Below are 20,137 nucleotides of genomic sequence, written 5' to 3'. Positions count from 1 at the left end.
AGGAAACATGAGGGGGCCTTAAAGTTATTTCTTGGCCTTCAGAACAAATTAAAGTAGCAACTAGGTTGAATGACTTAAAAGTGAAATTGGAGTTAATATTAGCAAATTTATGTATGAATATCTGAATAAGAAACATTGAACTCCAATTTAATAGAAATTCATTTCTTGGTAATATATGTGGATCCAAATTCCTTTCATCTTAAATGCAGAACACAACTAGAACTATTGCAATTAATTTTAAGAGCCAAAACCCTAATCTAAGCCAAAATCATATAATAATAGAAAATTATAGTTATACAGATAGAAATATGAAAATAACATTCATTTTAAACTATTATGCTCTCACACACTTATACGATTGTGTAGCTAAAATTCGTGTAACAATATTATACATTTTTATACAAATTTTAGTTACACGAGTTTTGATTATACACAAAATAATTAATCGTATAAATGCGTTAGAACATAATATTTCAAAATAGTTACTTTTTTTTATATTTTTGTCTATACCACCATAATTTTTTATATTATTTTGTTACATGAGAATTGGTAGAAGGATATAGCATCACTTAATATAAATGTAATTTGCCAACTGCATAAAATAGCAGCGACAAAAATTCATGACCTGCACAGTTAAAGATTCACCAAAAGCCGCGCCGGGTAGACTCAATATTTACACTTCCTTTTCTTAAAGAAAAAGTCCTCAAAAAATACGCTATATACTGCAACAGCTCTCACACAGTCGCCCACAATATTTCCCTTATTAACTGCATGAACAATTGGTGCAGCATAACTCACCATTATTTCTACTCACCAAATATAGCGGCGCAGTTTCAAGCAACCAAACTGCCCAATTTGTTCAAATGTCCAAATCTTCGGCGGCGGCCACCGTCGTGCGGCCACAAGACTACGCCGACAGCCCCGCCCACTACGCGGTGGCGACAGGGGATCACGCCGCCCTCACCAAGCTCATATCCCCCTTGCCCAAACTATCCGACCCCATCCGCATCCACACCGAGTCCGAATCCCTAGCCGAGGAGCGCCTCGCCGAGCGAATCTCCGCCGCCCTCGACCGTCGCGACAACCGCCTCAGGGAGACCCCGCTCCACCTCGCCGTCCGCCTCAACGACGGCGCGGCGGTCCGCGCGCTCGCCGCCGCCGGGGCCGACATATCCCTCCAGAACGCTGCCGGATGGAACCCCCTCCAGGAGGCGCTCCTCCGCCGCTGCCCGGCGATCGTCCCCGTCCTCGTCCAGCACCACCACCTCGCCGCCTGGTCGAAGTGGCGGCGCCGCCTCCCCCGCCTCGCCGCGGCGCTCCGCCGCATGCGCGACTTCTACATGGAGATCTCCTTCCACTTCGAGAGCTCCGTCGTGCCGTTCGTCGGGAAGATCGCACCCTCCGACACCTACAGGATCTGGAAGCGCGGCGGGAACCTACGCGCCGATACCTCCCTCGCCGGCTACGATGGCCTCAAAATCCAACGCGCCAACCAGAGCATCCTCTTCCTCAACGATGAAGGCATTTGCAACGGCGACGTCGTTTCGCCCCAATTAGGCTCCCTCCTCATCCTCAACCACGACGAGAAGAAGATCTCCAACGCGTTCGAGAACGCCGGAAATCCACTCTCCGACGCTGAAATCTCCGATTTCTGCAATCAAACCAGCGTTTACCGACCCGGAATGGATGTGACGAGAGCCGAATTGATCGGCCGCACGAACTGGCGGCGACAGGAGAAAACCGAGAACGTCGGAGAATGGAAAGCTAGGGTTTACGAAATGCACAACGTGCACCTGACATTCCGATCGCGCAAAATCACCGCCGCGGCAGCGGAAAACAGAGGAGATCCGCTCTCGCCGACTTGCATCTTGCCGCTGGAGATCGACGAGGCGTCCGACGACGGTTTCATCGTGGCGGAGAATCCGAGGTTCAGCGTCTCCGGCGATTACCAGCGGCGGCGCCACAGTAGTTTTGCCGGGGAGGATAGGGAATTCGTGTCGGTGTCTCGCAAAAGTGTGGATATATTCCCTGCTGGTTCGAGGAGGAGAGCGCCGCCGCCGTGCACGGCCGAGAGGCTGGTGGCGCCGCCGAGGACGAAGGAGAAGGAGTTTGCAAAGAGCTTGCGGCCGACGGTGTGGCTAACGGAGCAGTTCCCGTTGAAGACGGAGGAGGTGCTGCCGTTACTCGATATCCTGTCGAATAAGATTAAGACCGTTAGAAGAATGAGAGAGCTGCTAACGACGACGTTTCCGCCGGGGACGTTTCCGGTCAAGGTATTTATCAATAAGCAATCCCTCCTTTTGTGATTGTGATTTGCTTTCATTAATTTATTACTATCTCCTCAAAAAACAGAGATTTAATCATTGGATTGTATTTGCCTCCTTTGTCTTGTGTCTCAAAACATTTACATTTTCATATTAAATAATACTGCATGTACAATAAATACTAGTATAGTATAATTATCTTATTCGATGCACACGAAAATTGTGATAATTACTTCACTAAAAATACATCTATTAATCCCCTAAAGAATAATACATCTATTAATTTTTTTTTTTTTTTTTTACTCTATCTACTATTATTTTTTTTTATTAATACTTGTGTTATCCACGACTTATCTCGGATGAAATAAGAATATTTTACTTTTTCAAATATGAGATATAACATACATTTTTATTAATGTATTTTAGGTGCAGATAAACTAATAATCTGATTATTATGGTGTGTAGAATTTTCTTTTATTATTAAAATTAAAAGAGTAGGAGCATTTTGAATGTGTGGTGGGCCCGTGGAGACCACATCTATTTTTCATTTGAAATGACAGTATTAAATGTGGGCATATGGATAATATGATTCATGATATAAGCTCGAAAGTGTAACGTGTGAATCTAAAGTCTTTATGTAGGAGCATGCGTTTCATTAAGTGCATGTGACATATAAATACAAGTTTATTTATTTATGTTAATAGATGGATTAATTTTGAATTGATGATACTGAATCAGGTTGCGATACCCGTGATTCCCACGGTGAGAGTGGTGATAACATTCACAAAATTCGTGGATTTAGAGCCAATTGAGCATTTCTACACTCCGCTGTCTAGTCCGACGCAGCTTGCCGGCAGTGAAGATGAGACTACTAGTGGCGGTAAAGGCGTACCGCCGCCGTCGTGCCGCCGCCAGTTGGCGGATGATCCGTTTGTGATTCCGGGTGGGTACGGTTGGAGTAGGTCGGACGACAAGTGTAGGAAAATGAAGAGGTCTAAATCTATAACGAGAAGATGATGCTTTTTAATGTCTCTGTTATTTGCAAAATTATAGTTTTGTAGATATATATGTTTTCAATTACATACTTAATACATAAATCTTTTTAAGTAGAATTTGTTGGAGTTTTATACTGCTTTTGGTGGTCCACTGGGAAGTTGGTGGGTGTTAAAACAACTTTAATCATAAAAACATTATTATATCGAAATAAAGTTATAGCTTGTAGCTATATATCTAAACTTTCTTGAATTGAATCGAAGAATGTTTGGTACAAAATAAACGGTTGTCTTATTAGTTGGTTTCACTGGTTTTTGTATTTATATCTTAAAGTAGCTATATGCACGAACTTTCGTTCAATTTTAATTTTTTACGCCCCAAGTAAAAGCTATGCCTATATGAATTTTTAATGTTTTAACTTTTCATATGGTTATCATTAATTGCCTTTAAATTATTATTGAAGTGAACGTTTGAAATGTGTATATGATTTAAACGAATAATATACTAAATGGCGATAAGAAATTATAATTTCACGTTTGAAATGTGTATATGATTTAAACGAATAATATACTAAATGGTGATAAGAAATTATAATTTCAGCTAATCACAGTAATATTTATTCGTCAAAAATTGATAAATATGTGAAAAATTAAAATAATTAAAAATTTGTGTATTTAAATCAAAATTTTAATTCGCATGCAAATTTCGAAGCGGGTGAAAGCTTGTGGTATTTCAAGACTTGTGTAACAACTAACAACTAACAGCTACATAATTTTCTTTAAGAATTTTGACTGATTTTAGTTATATTTATATATATTTATTAATTGAATAATAATTCATCTTTAAATTTTCTTTAAAAAACATCATAAAGTGGATATTTCTATTTTCAGAAAATTTCAATTTATTTTAATTAAAATATACATAATTTTTCGTTTCAGTTTTAAAAATATGTTAAGTAAATCATATTCCCTCCATCCACCAAAATTATAGCACTTTTGGTGGACATATGTTTTAATAAAATTGGTGATGATTTTTATTGGTGAAGCTCAACATTCAAACCTAGATTTAAACAAATCGGAAAAGGAGATCGGAATAACCTGTGTAACGATGAGAGAAAAACTTGCTTTAAACTTGCAGACGAATTCCTTAAAGTATTTTTTGCGTGTCCATTATAATGAGTTACAAGGAGTATTTATAGAGTTACATTATGGCGAAGGGTAAAAAAGCTTTTACAGGTCATTCATGTGCTCCACATGCAGCGTTCGTGAATGATTCTCTATCTACTAACAAACTTTCCTAACTATTTCGCAACTTCATACTGAACATGTGGTCCACCCAAGCTCGACGCTAGTTGCTTCCACTCTTCGTCTGCGCCAACTTCATAGGGGCGAGCCTTCATCTGTGTCGACTTAATCGGGATGAACTTTTGTCTGCGCCGCCTAAAACGGGGCGGCCCTGAGTCTGCGTCGTCTTAAACGGAACGGACCTTGGTCTGCGCCGCCCTTTATATAGGGCGTAATTGATCCCCTCGTATGTGTTGCCTTCTGGTCTTATCTACGCAGCTCTTTTGATCCTTGTTCTCACTGAAGATGTTTCTTTCTTTGAGTCCTCTCCAAGTGTTATCTTGAAGTTAAGCCGTCTCTTCTAGTCTGCGCAGACGTTAGTCTGCGCCGCTGACTTGCTTTGACAATTGTGTGACGCATCTATGCTCTTAGAGTCAAGTATGTTTGGAGCCTAATTTCTGTGTTGGCCCGATATTTTTGGGGCAGGCATGAGATCCTTACTCCTCATCATTTATATAGTGGAGAAATGGTCCCACCATTTTATGAGATGTGTGGTTGAGATTAAATATGTAATTTTTTTTTGTAAATAAAAAGGATTTATAAGGATAAAAATTAAGGAAAATATATGGGGCATACCATTTTATTGGTCTTATTATTATTATTAGAAGTGTTCAAGGATGGTTATGTCAACGCCGTAAATCTGCTAAGCATAACAAGATCGTATATTCGACAACCAATGAAATGATGATGAAACATGATTATACAACATTAAGAAGAGGAAATGACGCAGGCTAATAAGCTAAGCTAGAAATCAAATGAAAGATGTGCCGAAGCAGTTGTTACGAAATCAGCGTCGATTCAACGACTAATCACTACAAAAAAGCGCCGATTTACCGGCAATATTTACCGGCGGTAGCTCCGCCACCGGCGATTACCGGCGGCTTTCCGACGGCGGAGCTGCCGACCCGTAGTTTTTGAATATATGGCGTTAATACCGGCGGCAAAGTCGCCGCCGGTAAAAATATCTGCCGCCGGTAAATGGCAATTAAATTTTTTTTTTAATATATCAATAACGGCGGCAATTTACTGCCGGTGATTAGCGGCGGCAATATTGCCACCGGTAATTTGAGATGCGGGTCGGCTATTAGCGGCGGGAATGGGCCGCCGCTAATTTTAAGCCCAAATTCGGGTAGAAGCCCTAACTCCACCAGAACAGAACACCCCCCCCCCCCCTCCAGCCCCCCTGCCCCCCTGCCCCCCTGCCCTGCCGCTGCCCTGCTGCTGTTGCCGCCTGTCGCCGTCGCCGGTCGCCGCCGTCGCCTCCGTCAAGGTAAGCCCCTCCTTTCCTTTTCTCTCTCTCTCTCTCTCACACCCTCTCTTCATCTTTCTCCTCCTAATTTCAGGCCAATCCTGCCGCCTCACCGCTCTTGCCACCGCACGGTTCCGCCGTCGACTCCCACGGTACACTCTCGTTTTTAATAGACTTTTATTTATTTGTTTATTTATTTATTATTTATTTGTTTGATTAAAATTAATTTAACTCTAATTAATTTATAGTATGTTTAAAGTATGATTAATTGAAATTAATTTGCTAATTAGATTAATTTTGAATTGATTTAACTATAATTACTTTATAGGATGTTTAAAGTATGATTAATTGAAATTAATTTGCTAATTAGATTAATTTTGAATTGATTTAATTATATATAATTACTTTATAGGATGTTTAAAGTATGATTAATTGAAATTAATTTGCTAATTAGATTAATTTTGAATTGATTTAACTATAATTACTTTATAGGATGTTTAAAGTATGATTAATTGAAATTAATTTGTTAATTAGATTAATTTTAAATTGATTTACTGTTTCGGATGAATGATATGTTATTATATATTGTGGGATAGATTTAATCAATTTCTTAAGGATCTTCTCCCTTTGGGATAGAAATTGATTATTTCTTAAGGATCTTCTCCCAACAAATGATTGTGTTTGATTTTATTACCTTATTTTTTTTATTGTTTTATATGTTATTTTATTATTGTTTCGACATTGGGGGGCCGGGTAGACCTAGTATAGGTTTAGTAAATTAGGACCACTATGGTCACTATAGTTGCTGGTAGAGTCGAGCACTTGGTAGTTAGGATAGTGGGGTTATGTTGTCGAAATTTTCTTAGATTTAAGTAATTTATTGTATTTGATTTATTTTTATTTTCAATTAGAATTTGCAAGAATGAGTGATAATCGATCGTGGATGTACGTGTAACACCCCGCATTTTTTTCCCTCATTATAAATATTTTGAGTTTTAAGAGCACTGAGATATATAAATAAGTTATTGATGAGATGAGATATTCCAATAGTTTGAGCTATTATATTTTCGATGATGGAACTAGAGAATGAAATACTTTGAGGAAATAAGGATGTATAGAGATGATGGTTGAACGTTGATGAAGTTAAAAATGTCTTTTTTTTCGATAGTTTGTAGCCGAGCTCTGGCGTAGCCGAGCTCTGCTCTGGAAGCAGAGCTGAAGTTGGGTTCTGCTCTGCGCTGACGACAGAGCTGAAAGCTCTGCTCTGCTCTGGCTTGTGAGCTCTACTCTGGATGCGAGCTCTGCCCTGCCAGAGGCGAAGTCATTCCTCTGCTATGCCAGAGGCGAAGTCGTTTCTCTGACGTGCCAGAGAAATCACCGTTCCTCTGACGTGCCAGAGAAATCACCGTTTCTCTGACGCGACAGAGAGATCAGCGTTCCGCTGCATTGGCGTTCATTCCGCTGTACTGGCGAACCATTCCGCTGTACTGGCGTTCATTCCGCTGTACTGGAGAAGCATTCCGCTGTACTGACGAGAATTCCTCTGCTCTGGCGAGTTTCTCTTCTTTGCTCTGCCAAGTGAATTATGTTTTGAGGGGTCTTTACTTTGACAGAGAAATCACGATTCCTCTGCTCTGCCAGAGAAATCACGATTCCTCTGATCTGCCAGAGAAATCACGATTTCTTTGCTCTGACCGGAGAATTCACTCCTCTGCTCTGGTGCGGAACTGACTTTAGAGAGAGAGAAGTCAAATCAAGTGGATAAACATAGTTATCGGATAAGATATTTTATGCAAGTGGATAATTAAGCATGTGCTATTTATCCAATATTTGATGGCTAAGTAAATGGGGTTAAATAAATAACACCTTTCTCTTTCATCCCTCATAACAGACGTCCCTTTCCTATCTCTTTTTCTCTCTCTTCTCTCTCGACTGACTTTACCCAACACCATAGATGAGCTAGTAAAAAGCTTCACAAGCTACTTGTATCCCATAACCACCGATTAAATCAAGCTGAAAACACTCTTAGATCCATAGAACGAAAGCTAGGTTGAAGGTTCAAGCTAGGAATCAAGAAGGTGGAATTATACTGTTCTCTATACAGATCATAAGAGTAAGCTTTTAAACACATGAATCTACTTATATCTAAGCTTTATGAGCATGTAAATGGAGGATCAAAGCATGAAAACAACTCCTAATTCAAGTTGGTAATTTTCGAAGATTACTAGGGTTGGAAGTCTTCTAAAATTTTATCGTCTTCTAACTTTAAGATGGAGAGTATATGCATGCTAATAAGATGTTAATTATTGGTCTATGAATGAAAAGCATGAATTGATTTTGAGATATGAAATATTAAAGGTGTTAGGTTGTGTGATGTTGGAAAGTTGAAGTTCATGAAGAAAGTGAGAATTTGAGTATGAAAATGAGCCTATGAGATTGTAGTTATAATAGTTGATGGATTAAAATGATGATTAGAAATGATTGATAACGATTATGATGAATTGGTTTGACAAGAAAGTAGAGTATGCTTGGCTATTTGTTTAGGATGGACTAGTTGATGAGATAATTGGCTAGCTTTTAAGCTACTGACTTGATTGTTTTCGACGGGGTTTTTGATACCCAAAAATCTTGAAAATTTTATGGTAAGTATATATAAGTGTTAGGAACGTTCATGTAAAATTTGAGGTTATTTGAACATCGTCTGATAACCTTTTAAATTATGAGTCTCCAACTGCAACTTTCTACCTAAAGTGTGGAAGAAACAGATACTAGAGTCACTTTTCCAGTAGCTTTTCGTGAGTTTATGGTTTCCAAATTTTTATATGAACATGTTAGCTAGCTACCCATAAAAGTTCAAGTCATTTTGACAAGATCTACTATTTTTCTAAAATCAAAACTTCCAGTTGCACAAAACTGTCGAATATGGTAGACTGTAGGAAAATGGTCATATCTCCTAAACCACATAGAATTTTGCAACCTAATTTTTTTAAATGAAACTAGACTTTAAGAGATTTCAAATGATATGAGTCCCAAACCCAGGAGAGTTTCGAGGTAAAGCAGGTTATTGCTTGAAGTTGGGACAGAGTATATGAAGTCAAGTATGGTATTTCACAAGTACACCTACCTTTGATTTAGTAAATTGCATGTGTTAATGGCGATAACTATACACCTTAGTAATTCATAAAAATGCTGAAGGGGTATATATATGTAGATATAACACTTTTTCCAAGTTAATTTACTTAACCAAATTTGGTTCTCTTGAGATATTTAACCACATGGTAAAATTATTAAGCATTATGTGAGTTATCAGATATATATTAAAGAATGTGATATAACCTCATAACTTTAATATGTGATTGCTAGAGGTTATCTGGATTTGAGTATTTAGAAGTCTTTCCTTAATGAACTGATTAAACTTAAAACTTTGGTATGTGGTTGATAATGGAAACAAATGAATAATTAGGAAGTATTATTATAAGAGTGTTTTGTTACAAAGAGTGATTAGTTACAAGGAAACAATGAGAAAGGAAGACTAGTTCTTAGATAAGAATAGTAAACCTAGTGAGGATTTCTCTGATTGACGTTTATTTTATTACATGATCGTCTATGCCAACGATAATATCTGAAGACACGAGTCAAGGGCATAAGTAGGATTTCTCCGAAGTACGAGGACCAAAGCTAAGATTTTCAGGTGGGCATTACTTTCTAATACCCCTATTACTGGCTTTCTAAATGATGATTATGATGATGTTTATAAGTTTTTAAAATGATTTGAGATAAATTGATGTTTGAACTAATTAACTTGCCGAGTTTTGATGACGACGAGCCTGTACGTTACCCTCTACGGATGAAACGATTTCGGGTCCTGCCAAAGGCGGGATTGTGTACACAGAGGTAACCGTGAGCTGTATACCGGGTTGGCCGGTCAGAAATGACTGTGAGCCGACTGTCAGGTCGGCCGGTTACGGTGCTTGAGAAGGAGGCCTACTTCTCAGTACCATGATGATGATGATGAGTTGTAGAAGCGGTACTACATGCTAAGTATTTGTGACTGCAGTCTATCTTTCATTACTTTATGATGCTTATAATTTATCAATTGCTTACACAGGTTCTTTTAAAGAAAAACCCCTGTGTGATGTATAAATGGCAAGTTAAATGTATAGCTCTAAGAGCGAGATTGTTTATTTTCGGCTTATGTCCACTGAGTATTTTATACTCAGCCCTGCATGTATTTCTAAATGTGCAGGATGGGCAAGGAGAGAGATTGGGGGATCGATGGAGGGTTGTTGTTTATAGACGACCTTTTGAGTACCGTATTTTACTACTATACGGTAGTATGAATAATTGAAGACTATGTCCGTTGAACTTAATTAGGATTGTCACTCTCAGCTATATGTCTTCATACATATAGTTTGATCACGTTTTGCTGTGCTACCCTGAACAATATGAATCATTGTAAATATTTAGCTATACTCCCTTTGTTTTCGTTGACTAGAACCTTGATACATTTGAATGAATGAAGCCGATAATGTTTCTATTGAGTTTGATGATATTTTATTTGCTTTAACTTGAATTAGTAGTAACTTCCGCTTGACGAGTCTTCTAGTTTCACTTGTTTTACCCTATCATTTTATTAGTCGTATCGATACCCGATCTACGCTATCACTGGCTAGATGTCGGGCTGCGACAGAGTGGTATCAGAGCAGGTCGTCTGCTCTGAGTTTCATTCTTGATTGAGTTCAAACTCTTCATTGAGTTAAAACTCCTCGATTGAGTTAAATGTTTGATTTCAACTACCCTTGAGTTGAGTAAATCTTTTGATCGCATTTACTCATGAGACTAAGTCCTACCTTGAGATTGAGTCTAGCCTACCTTGAATCCTTAGGCTAGAGTGAAAGTAAGATTGAGAGTAAGTCTGAAACAACACCTCAGCGCCCCATCTCCTCCGGCTTATCGAGGTAAGAGTTATTATTTTGTACTGGTTTTATGTTGAATGTTGATTGTGATGTACTAACGAGATATGTAATGTTTTGATGGATGGAACTGCTTGAGGTGATGGAATATGATGTGAGCCAGTGGTTATGGAATAAATGGAGAAATATTGAGGCTAGAATAGCCAATGCACCACCGTACCAAACGAGATTGAGTATGTCGTTGTTTGAGATGTATCAAGTAAGTTCTTTATCCTTGATATGATAGAAGTTAGAATTTTATTCCAGGATGCAGCGACGTTTAAGAGAGATGATGCGCCGATGGTTCAGGAATTATAGGCCCCAAGAAGGGGATACACTCGGAGAATTTTTAGCTCACCACCACAACCGATGGCTGGAGACTACCGCATATGGGATTGATGAAGCAGAGGCTATCACGAGTTTGATTCCACAATTACCACCTGAGTGGCAGGATTGGGCGGCTTCACTGGCCGCAGTATATAGTTAGGACTGAGTTTGGACGTTTAGTGCGTGTAGATTTTAGGGTTTTTATAGCGATGATTAGTCACCGCTACCTTGCTTTTGATGATCCCCCACCACCACCATATGATGCACCCCCTCCTCTAACAGATCTTTTCCCGATCATACCTGCACCCCCAGTTGATGAGGTTCCATATGTTCCGGAGCCTTTCGTGCCTGATGAGGCCGTTGTTTTTGAGCCCATTGTCCCGGATTCTGCTGTTCCGGAGTCGGGCATTCTGCAGACTGTGTCGCCATATATGGATTTTGATCCATTTCATTACTTGACACTGATACCCTTTCCCAGTGCTGATCTGCCTCCTTGGGAGCCGGCCCCAGCGACAGCGCCATTATCATTGCCTCCTTCAGAGATTATACCACCTATTCCATCTCCGATGCCTTGGACCGAGTATGTGCCTTTTGATCCTTACCCGAAGGTTACTCCTCTACCTGAGCCTGGCACATTTGAATTTCAGTTTTATATGCATCCTATTCTATACCCACCATCCAGAGATGCACATGAGGGACCGTCTCGTTCGATTCCGATTGATAGTGATGATGAGGACCCAGACGAGGAGATGCCAGAGATGACAGTTGGGCATGGACAGACCCGACCACTACGGCGTCGGACCACCGCTGATGGAGTTGATGTACGGGAGCCTATTCCAGAGCCACCTGTTTGTTACCCGATGGCAGACACTGATGTTGAAGATGAGACAGAGGATGATGATGATAGTGGGAACCGCTTGATGGATGGAGGTGAGGATGAGGAGACTGAGCCCAGTGAGGATATGACAGTAGATGATGCAGGAAGTAGAGTATCCGGAGATGCTTTCGGTGGGACTGGATGGATTTGAGTGAGAGTAGCTACATATGATGATGGGATGGTGATGCTTATATGTAGATAGATGTATATAGATAGAGATGCATAGTATAGTGAGTATATCAGTATCTTCAGTATCTGACATATATAGATGCCTAGTACGTATGACGACCGTTTAGATAGAGCGTCATAGTATGCATTAGGGGACTTTTTGCTGTATATATTCCATTTTGTAAAAGTCCTCGTAAGAGGCAATTTTCCTATATATATAATGATGACCCGAGGGTCTTTTATAAATAAGAGTTTTGTTTTATGCTTCCATATTATGATGTTAAATACAAAAAGAGATTTTAACTAAGAGATGTAATGTTATAGAGGTAGTATGATGTTGAGTAAGAACCCTAAGATTGGTGATTTATAAGAACTAGTTTTAAGAGTTGACGTATATTTTCTTTTTAAGAATGCCGCCAAGAAGAAGATATAGAAATCAAGAAGAGGAAGAGGAGGAACAAAGAAAACCTACGCCACCACCACCCCCTCCACAGCCAGAAAGAAGAATAGAAGAACTCTTTTTGAGGCAAAATCCACCTACCTTCAATGGGTCTGGAGATCCTACTGAAACTGAAGAATGGATAAGAAGTATGGAGCGAATCTTTAGATTTCTGTGATGTGATGATCCCGAGCGTCTTATGTGTATGTCATATCAGCTTAAGGGGTCAGCAGATTTCTGGTGGGAAGCGAAACAGAAAACGATGAAAGAGGAGCACATAGCAGCTCTTACTTGGGAGCAATTCAAAGAAGCTCTCTGCGAGAAATACATACCCCGAAGCTATCGAAAAAAGAAAGAGATGGAGTTTATAAATCTGAAGCAAGGGAATAAGACGGTAGCCGAGTATGACCGATAGTTTTGCGATTTGGCTCGATATGCTCCATATCGAGTAGATACAGATGAAAAGATGTCGGAACTGTTTTGTTCTGGATTAAAGCAAGAAATACGAGTCGTTTTAGCGAGTCAGAGTGCGCTAACCTACGCTGAGGCTTTAAACCGAGTGCTAGACATGGAACTGGCGATGCAGCTAGAGAGACCGAGTCAAGGCCCGATGCCACAATTAAACCCGAATGTTCAATCGGGAAATCATCCTTTTGCTGGACAAGGCCAAAAGGGCAAGAGAAAATGGGATGACCGAAATCAAGGTCCCAAGAAGCCGTGGCAGAGTCAGAATGCGCCACCGCAGTTTTAGAACAGAGATAAACGGCCTTATGTTGGCCCAGCTGCCCCAGCAGCAGTTTTTCAAGGACCGCGAGGGTTACCGCCTTGCCCGAAGTGCAATAAACTACATTTGGGAGAGTGTAAAATGGGACATAATACCTGTTACACCTGCGGAAAGGTCGGGCACTACTCGAACCAGTGTCCAAATCGTCAGCAAAGTGGAAGCGGAGGACGACCGAGTCAGTTTTGGCCGCAACTCAAAGCAATGGAAGGAATTCTACCACTACCTCCACCACAGCGACAACAAGCTTATCGACCACGTTAGTCAAGAAGGCAACCCCCAGCCCCGCAGGCAAATCAACAGCATCACCAGAGAGTGTTTGCCATTGATCAGAAAGCAAAGGATGGGAATCAAGGAAATTTAGCAGGTATGGGTGAGTTAAAAGGAGTACCCATAGTAATATTGTTTGATACTGGAGCTTCGCATTCTTTTATCTCCATTCCGTGTGTGGATACGTTAGAACTGAACATAGAACCTGCTCCACAACATCTAAAGGTAACCACTCCCATAGGCAGAACTTTTACGGTTTCACGTGTGTGTCCTAACTTAGAATTTAAGTTGGGATCAATACAGCTTAAGGCTAGAAACCTGAGGGTAATGCCTATGTGGCATTTGGACATCATATTAGGAATGGATTGGTTAGAGGAAAACCACGCGATGATACAATGCAAGGAAAGACGCATATCATTTCAACCTCCCGGCCAAGAGTCTACCTCTATTATTGGCATTGAGAAGAAATGGAAAAAGACGCCAATCATCTCAGCGCTACAAGCCAAAAAGCTTTTGGAGAGCAATGATACAACTGCTTACGTTGTATACTTAAATCAAAACGAGGAATCCAAGGCAAACATCGACGACGTGTCAGTCGTGCGGGAGTACCAAGATGTTTTTCCTGCAGCTTTGCCAGGATTACCGCCCGATCGACAACTCGAGTTTACGATCGACCTTGAGCACGGAGCCGCGCCGATATCAAAAGCACCTTATAGAATGGCACCGGCAGAGTTACAGGAGTTGAAGCTGCAACTGCAAGAATTGTTGGACATGGGTTTCATTCGACCCAGTGTTTCCCCGTGGGGAGCACCAGTTCTTTTTGTCAAGAAGAAAGATGGCAGCTTGAGGTTATGCATCGATTATCGTGAGTTGAATAAGGTGACGCTGAAGAACAAGTATCTGTTGCCCCGGATAGATGACCTGTTCGACCAACTACAGGGAGCGAATACTTTTTCGAAGATTGATTTAAGATCGGGATACCATCAATTGAAGATACGGTCAGAAGATATTCCGAAAACGGCATTTCGTACAAGATATGGACACTATGAGTTTATAGTGATGCCTTTTGGACTAACGAATGCCCCTGCTGTGTTCATGGACCTCATGAACCGAGTTTTCCACGAATACTTAGATAAGTTCGTGGTAGTCTTCATCGATGATATTTTGATTTACTCGAGAAGTAAACAGGAACATGTAGAACATCTAAGGATCGTGTTAGAAAAATTACGAGCTGAGAGATTTTACGCCAAGTTTAGTAAATGCGAGTTTTGGCTTAAGGAAGTCAATTTTCTGGGCCATATCGTTTCTGCAAGAGGAATTGAGGTAGATCCAACAAAAGTGCAGGCTGTACAAGAATGGAGATCACCAACTATGCAGCATGAAATACGTAGTTTTCTAGGGTTAGCAGGTTATTACCGAAGATTCATTGAGGGCTTTTCAAAAATTGCTAAGCCAATAACGCACCTGCTAAAGAAGGATGTCAAGTATGAGTGGACTGACGCGTGTGAGCGAAGTTTCCAGGAATTGAAGAAGAGACTCACCACTGCCCCAGTGCTAGCTGTTCCAAAGGCAGATAAAGAGTACGCTGTCTACACGGATGCGTCAAAGAATGGTCTAGGATGTGTACTTATGCAAGACGGAAAAGTGATAGCTTATGCATCACGACAACTTAGACCACACGAGATGAATTACCCGACGCATGACTTAGAATTAGCAGCAGTGGTACACGCATTGAAGATATGGAGACACCATCTTTATGGAGTACGGTGTGAAATATACACCGATCACAAGAGTCTCAAATATTTCTTCGAGCAAAAGGATCTCAATATGCGACAGAGAAGATGGCTCGAGTTAGTAAAAGATTATGATTGCGGAATCAATTATCACCCTGGAAAGGCTAATGTTGTAGCTGACGCTTTGAGTAGAAGTAATCAAGTAGAATTGGGATTTCTCCTTACCCAAGAAAAGGACTTGATCAAAGAATTTGAGAGGATGAAAATAGAAGTTATTTTACCCCCACAAACGACAGAGATCGTACTGGCCACATTGAGTATTGCACCGGATTTGCGATCAAGGATTATCGCGGCGCAACGAGAAGATGAGAAAATGGAGAAATTGCGTGTGAAGCTTCGAACTGAGAAAATGGAAAGTTATCACGAGGCGGCAGACAATGCCATCTTATACGAAAGAAGATTGTGTGTGCCTGATAAAGATGAGTTGAAGAATGAAATTTTGAGCGAAGCTCATGACACTCCCTACACCACACACCCAGGAAGCACGAAGATGTACCAAGATCTGAAAACTAGGTTTTGGTGGGAAGGAATGAAGAGAGAAATAGCAGCTTTCGTAGAAAGATGTTTGGCATGTCAACAAGTAAAAGCACTACACCAAAGACCCTATGGCAAACTACACCCGTTAGAGATTCCCGAATGGAAGTGGGATCACGTAGCTATGGACTTTGTCACTGGATTGCCGAAGTCGAAAAGAGGAAACACAGCCATTTGGGTAGTTGTTGATAGATTGACGAAGAGTGCCCATTTTATACCTATTTCGATTACTTATGGATCTGACAAGCTAGCTCAGATCTATGTTCGAGAGATAGTACGACTGCATGGAGTACCGATGACGATCACATCCGACAGAGATTCCAAATTTTACCTCACAGTTTTGGATGAGCATGCAGAAGGAGTTGGGTACTAAATTGTGAAGGAATATTAAACTGAATTAACGTTCCGCTTTGCCCGACGATCGTTTCTTGGTTATTATTAATTTATCATACAACGATTAATCCCTAACATGCATCTATGAATTTAAGTGCTGCACATTGGAGTTAGAAAATACCTGAAGAATTCCTAAGAATTCGTCAATCCGTCGCTGAACAGGTCATCCAACTTCAAGCCTTCGTTTGAAGCCACAAACGTCCTCGAATCGTATTTTGTCCAGAAATACGACTTATTCCTTTTCGAAAGAGCTTTCCGTGGCCGCCTGTTTCGCCTCAATCGGAGTTCTGTGGAGGAAGTTATGGCCGTTCTCCTGAAACTGCCAGAACTTGATTTCCTGCGAAAATCTGACTCCAGCTCTGATCTTCTGAACTGTATCCCGCTCAGCTTTCACCGTTGGATGGACAACGAGCTGTGAAAGTCCCAAGAGAGAATTATGCCTTTCACGTCTGGTGCCACACTAATCTGTTCTCTCAAAACCCTAATTAATTAGTGTGTGTTTCCTGAGAGCTGACAGCTGTATTTAAATAAATAAATAAGCTGTGGGACGCCAGAATCCTTGTGATAGGCGTGTTCTCTCTTTGCTAGGGCAAGGAGACATTGGGCCAGTCCAGGGACCAAATACAAGGAATAAAGATGGGCCTCAAATAAATTAATTTATCTATGGTCAGCCCAGACCATAATTAATTTATAAATATCAGTTCATTCCACTAGAGAACCGATACTGACTTACCCCTTTATTGCCGGTGATGAGTCGGGGGGCTTGTATTTAGACTTATTAAATCTCCGTATTTAAAATATCCGACATCCATTAATTAATTAGAGCTCTGACAGCTTAAATTAATTAATCTCTTTATAAATCCTTAAGCAGTACCACTCAAACTTTATTATTGCGCCTGAACTTAATCAACCTGCAGGGTTTAGCGCAATAAACCTTATTGAGCTCCTTAAGGGGATGTCATTATCCTATACCGGATACGGGTACTAATACAGATAATCAAATATCATATATTAACTGCTATCACCCAAGATACAGAGTACTCGAGTTAGTATATAACTTTCACCCATAGTAAGTCAAAGTGATATACGAATTAACATATATATATCTGAATACTTATTAGTATTAAGATCTTATAAGTCACCGAGATCTTGATTCTTCACTTAAGTCAGATAGAAGAATTCATCTCAACTGTGGTCCTATCAATACGTAATGACGTACCAGTATAGACAAGTAGCCAAGACAAACTACTTCCATCTATACTGCAGCCTAAACCAATAACTTGTCCTAGAGTTATTTCGGCTGTGATCATATTATATCTCTTAAGGTTATTCCAATTATATGGTCTTCTGTGATCTACAACACACCATATAATCTACTTATATAGAGATAAAGAACATACATATGCAATCATGAACACAATCAGATAGGAGATTAGATAGTGAACTTAGGAAACATTGTATACAAGCATAAAACGTTCTTGCTTTTAGTATACAAATCCAACAATCTCCCACTTATACTAAAGCAAACTTTTAGGGCCCGTTTGGTTTCGGTCTAAACACCATATTAACAAACTTAATCCAGAATTATCAGATGTTTGGTATTATATATGAGTTCTTTGTTTAGCCCGGTGATATATGAAGGCCCGGTCCTAAATCTCCGTATTACTCCGTGTAAGTAATCCCACCTCCCCCCCTCCGATTATTTTACAATCCGGAAGCTGAAATAATAACTTATCACTTCTACCCTTGGCACAAAATTCAAAATTCATTCAAATAAAACCTAGCCCTCTTTTTCGGTTCTTCATCCCAACGCGACGCGAATCTGAAGAGCTCAATCCAATATAAAAATTCCTTTGACTGAATCGGCGGTAAGAATCACATCGACTTTCTTCGACTGAATCGCGAATGTTGTATCATTTGCTGTCATCGCATAAATTGAAATATTTGATACAATATAATTTCATATTATAGCAGCATTCGATTTCATATTATAGCAGCATTCGATTAAAAAAAAACAGATCTACAATATAATAAAGCTTAGTTAGAAGTCGCAGCATATATGTAATCAATCCTTCGAGCAAGTCGATAAACTCATTGCAAAAATAATATTCATAATCACGTAACGAAATAGGAAGGCAAAGAGAGGCGAGAAGATAGAGCAATGAAGCACCTTGAGTAGCTGAACTCATGTTCCCAAAACCCTGGCTTTCTTCTTACTGCTTCGACCTTGAGCGACTATCGGAATTCTATGTATGGCTTGGCAGGCGAATAGTAATAGCAAAACAGGTCTTTTGTTGCCATAAATATGAAGGGTACGCTGGTATTTAACAAAAATATTAAGGGACAATTGTGTCATCCCTTAAGTTTATCTATCATGTATTAGTGGATATCAAACTAAAACTTGTGTAACTGAGACCGAAACCAAACACCTAATAAATATTATTTATCACTCATTGTGCGGACTAATTAACTAATGACAAATTATACTGACTAATCCTTAAACCGAAACCAAACGGGCCCTTAGTATACAATGCGTCTATTTACCAATAACCTAACACTTCTCCCACTTATACTTAAAGTTTCCTAAGTGGGTGGCATCAACCGCATTCCCATCTTTCAATGACCATTTGCGATAAGCCTTTTGTGAAAAGATCAGTAGGTTTCTCCAATATGTGAGAATTTATTCTTTGAGCACATATCCTCGATTTACGAATAATCGTATAACTTGGTACTTACTCTCCATGTGTTTGACCCCTTGTGGTTCTAGGATTCCTTAGAGTTTGCAACTGCACTTGAGGTACCACGAAGGTGATGCTCTCACGCAAACTAGGAATCACTCTTAGACCCTGGAGGTAGTGGTCAAACCAAAAGGTTTTACCTCCCAAGGAAAACACATAGCTCGAGATAATTATTCTTTGTTCCGGTCAGCCTGAAAATCCGAAACCGTATAATCCAAAAAGGGAACTAAACTGTCTAACTGGTAAACTACCCTTATTCTCTAGTCAAGGACTTGAGAATATAATTTTACCACAGTTCAGTCTTAACTAGAACTATACTGATATCTTACAATCATGCTAACTGCATAGCAAATATAAGATCTCGTATATAGCAATCCATACATGAAGCTATCTACTGCGGAAATGTAGAAAACTGCCTTCATTTCCTCAACCTCAATAGGCATCTTAAGACATAGTCTTTAGATTAAGGAACGCCATATCTAAAAGGTAGCAATCCTTTCTTGGCGGTATTCATACTAAAACGAGTATTCTCAGTATCAGTGTAAGACACTCGAGATAGGCCCAACATCTTTTTCTAGTGATCCCTTATAACCTTAATCACAAAGATGTATACTATACCTCCTTAGTCTTTCATCTGAAACTGTTCGGATAACCATTACTTTATGTCTTTGACAATAGCTCCATATTGTCGCCAATTAGGAGGATATTATCTACATAAAATGCAAGATAAACCACATCACTGATGACACGAGAGCGATTGACACGAGATGCTTCTCTCCCTCCCTCACGTAACCTTCAGGTTGTTGCACATGGATGTCCTTACCTTTTCCAAGGTAATGTATATGACACCCATTTGCCAGGCCTCGATGGTTTAAGTGAGCTGCTATGGGTAAAATGCTCCGAATGTTCTGAGCATGGCACTGGCGAAAATATCATCATAACCTATACCCTCACACTGGGCATAACCTTTCGCCACCAGTCTAGCTTTAAAAGCTACGACCTTGCTCATTCGGACT

At 40.1% G+C, this 20,137-nt stretch overlaps 1 protein-coding gene and 1 long non-coding RNA gene across 2 annotated transcripts; both read left to right on the top strand.

Moving 5' to 3' along the window:
* The first annotated feature begins 577 nt into the window (after positions 1-577).
* LOC131011190 (uncharacterized) lies at positions 578-3,389 on the top strand. The gene is made up of 2 exons (XM_057938987.1): positions 578-2,273; positions 3,003-3,389. Exons 1-2 carry the CDS (start codon positions 864-866, stop codon positions 3,279-3,281), a joined length of 1,689 nt encoding a protein of 562 aa, XP_057794970.1. The 5' UTR covers positions 578-863; the 3' UTR covers positions 3,282-3,389.
* A 2,405-nt stretch (positions 3,390-5,794) lies between these two features.
* On the top strand, positions 5,795-6,799 carry LOC131011189 (uncharacterized). The gene is made up of 3 exons (XR_009096781.1): positions 5,795-5,870; positions 5,944-6,001; positions 6,761-6,799. It is a non-coding gene; the product is annotated as an uncharacterized LOC131011189 (long non-coding RNA).
* Positions 6,800-20,137: the final 13,338 nt, after the last annotated feature.

Source organism: Salvia miltiorrhiza, chromosome 2, assembly GCF_028751815.1.
Source record: "Salvia miltiorrhiza cultivar Shanhuang (shh) chromosome 2, IMPLAD_Smil_shh, whole genome shotgun sequence".
In the NCBI taxonomy this organism is placed as follows: domain Eukaryota; kingdom Viridiplantae; phylum Streptophyta; class Magnoliopsida; order Lamiales; family Lamiaceae; genus Salvia; species Salvia miltiorrhiza.
The sequence above is the reverse complement of the archived record's forward strand: the minus strand, read 5'-3'. Positions and strand labels throughout refer to the sequence as shown.

Excerpts from the sequence above, each read along its gene's own strand:
- LOC131011190 (XM_057938987.1), top strand. The coding sequence starts at position 864 with ATGTCCAAATCTTCGGCGGCGGCCACCGTCGTGCGGCCACAAGACTAC. Across the intron at positions 2,274-3,002 it reads CGGGGACGTTTCCGGTCAAG|GTTGCGATACCCGTGATTCC; the intron begins GTATTTATCAAT and ends ATACTGAATCAG.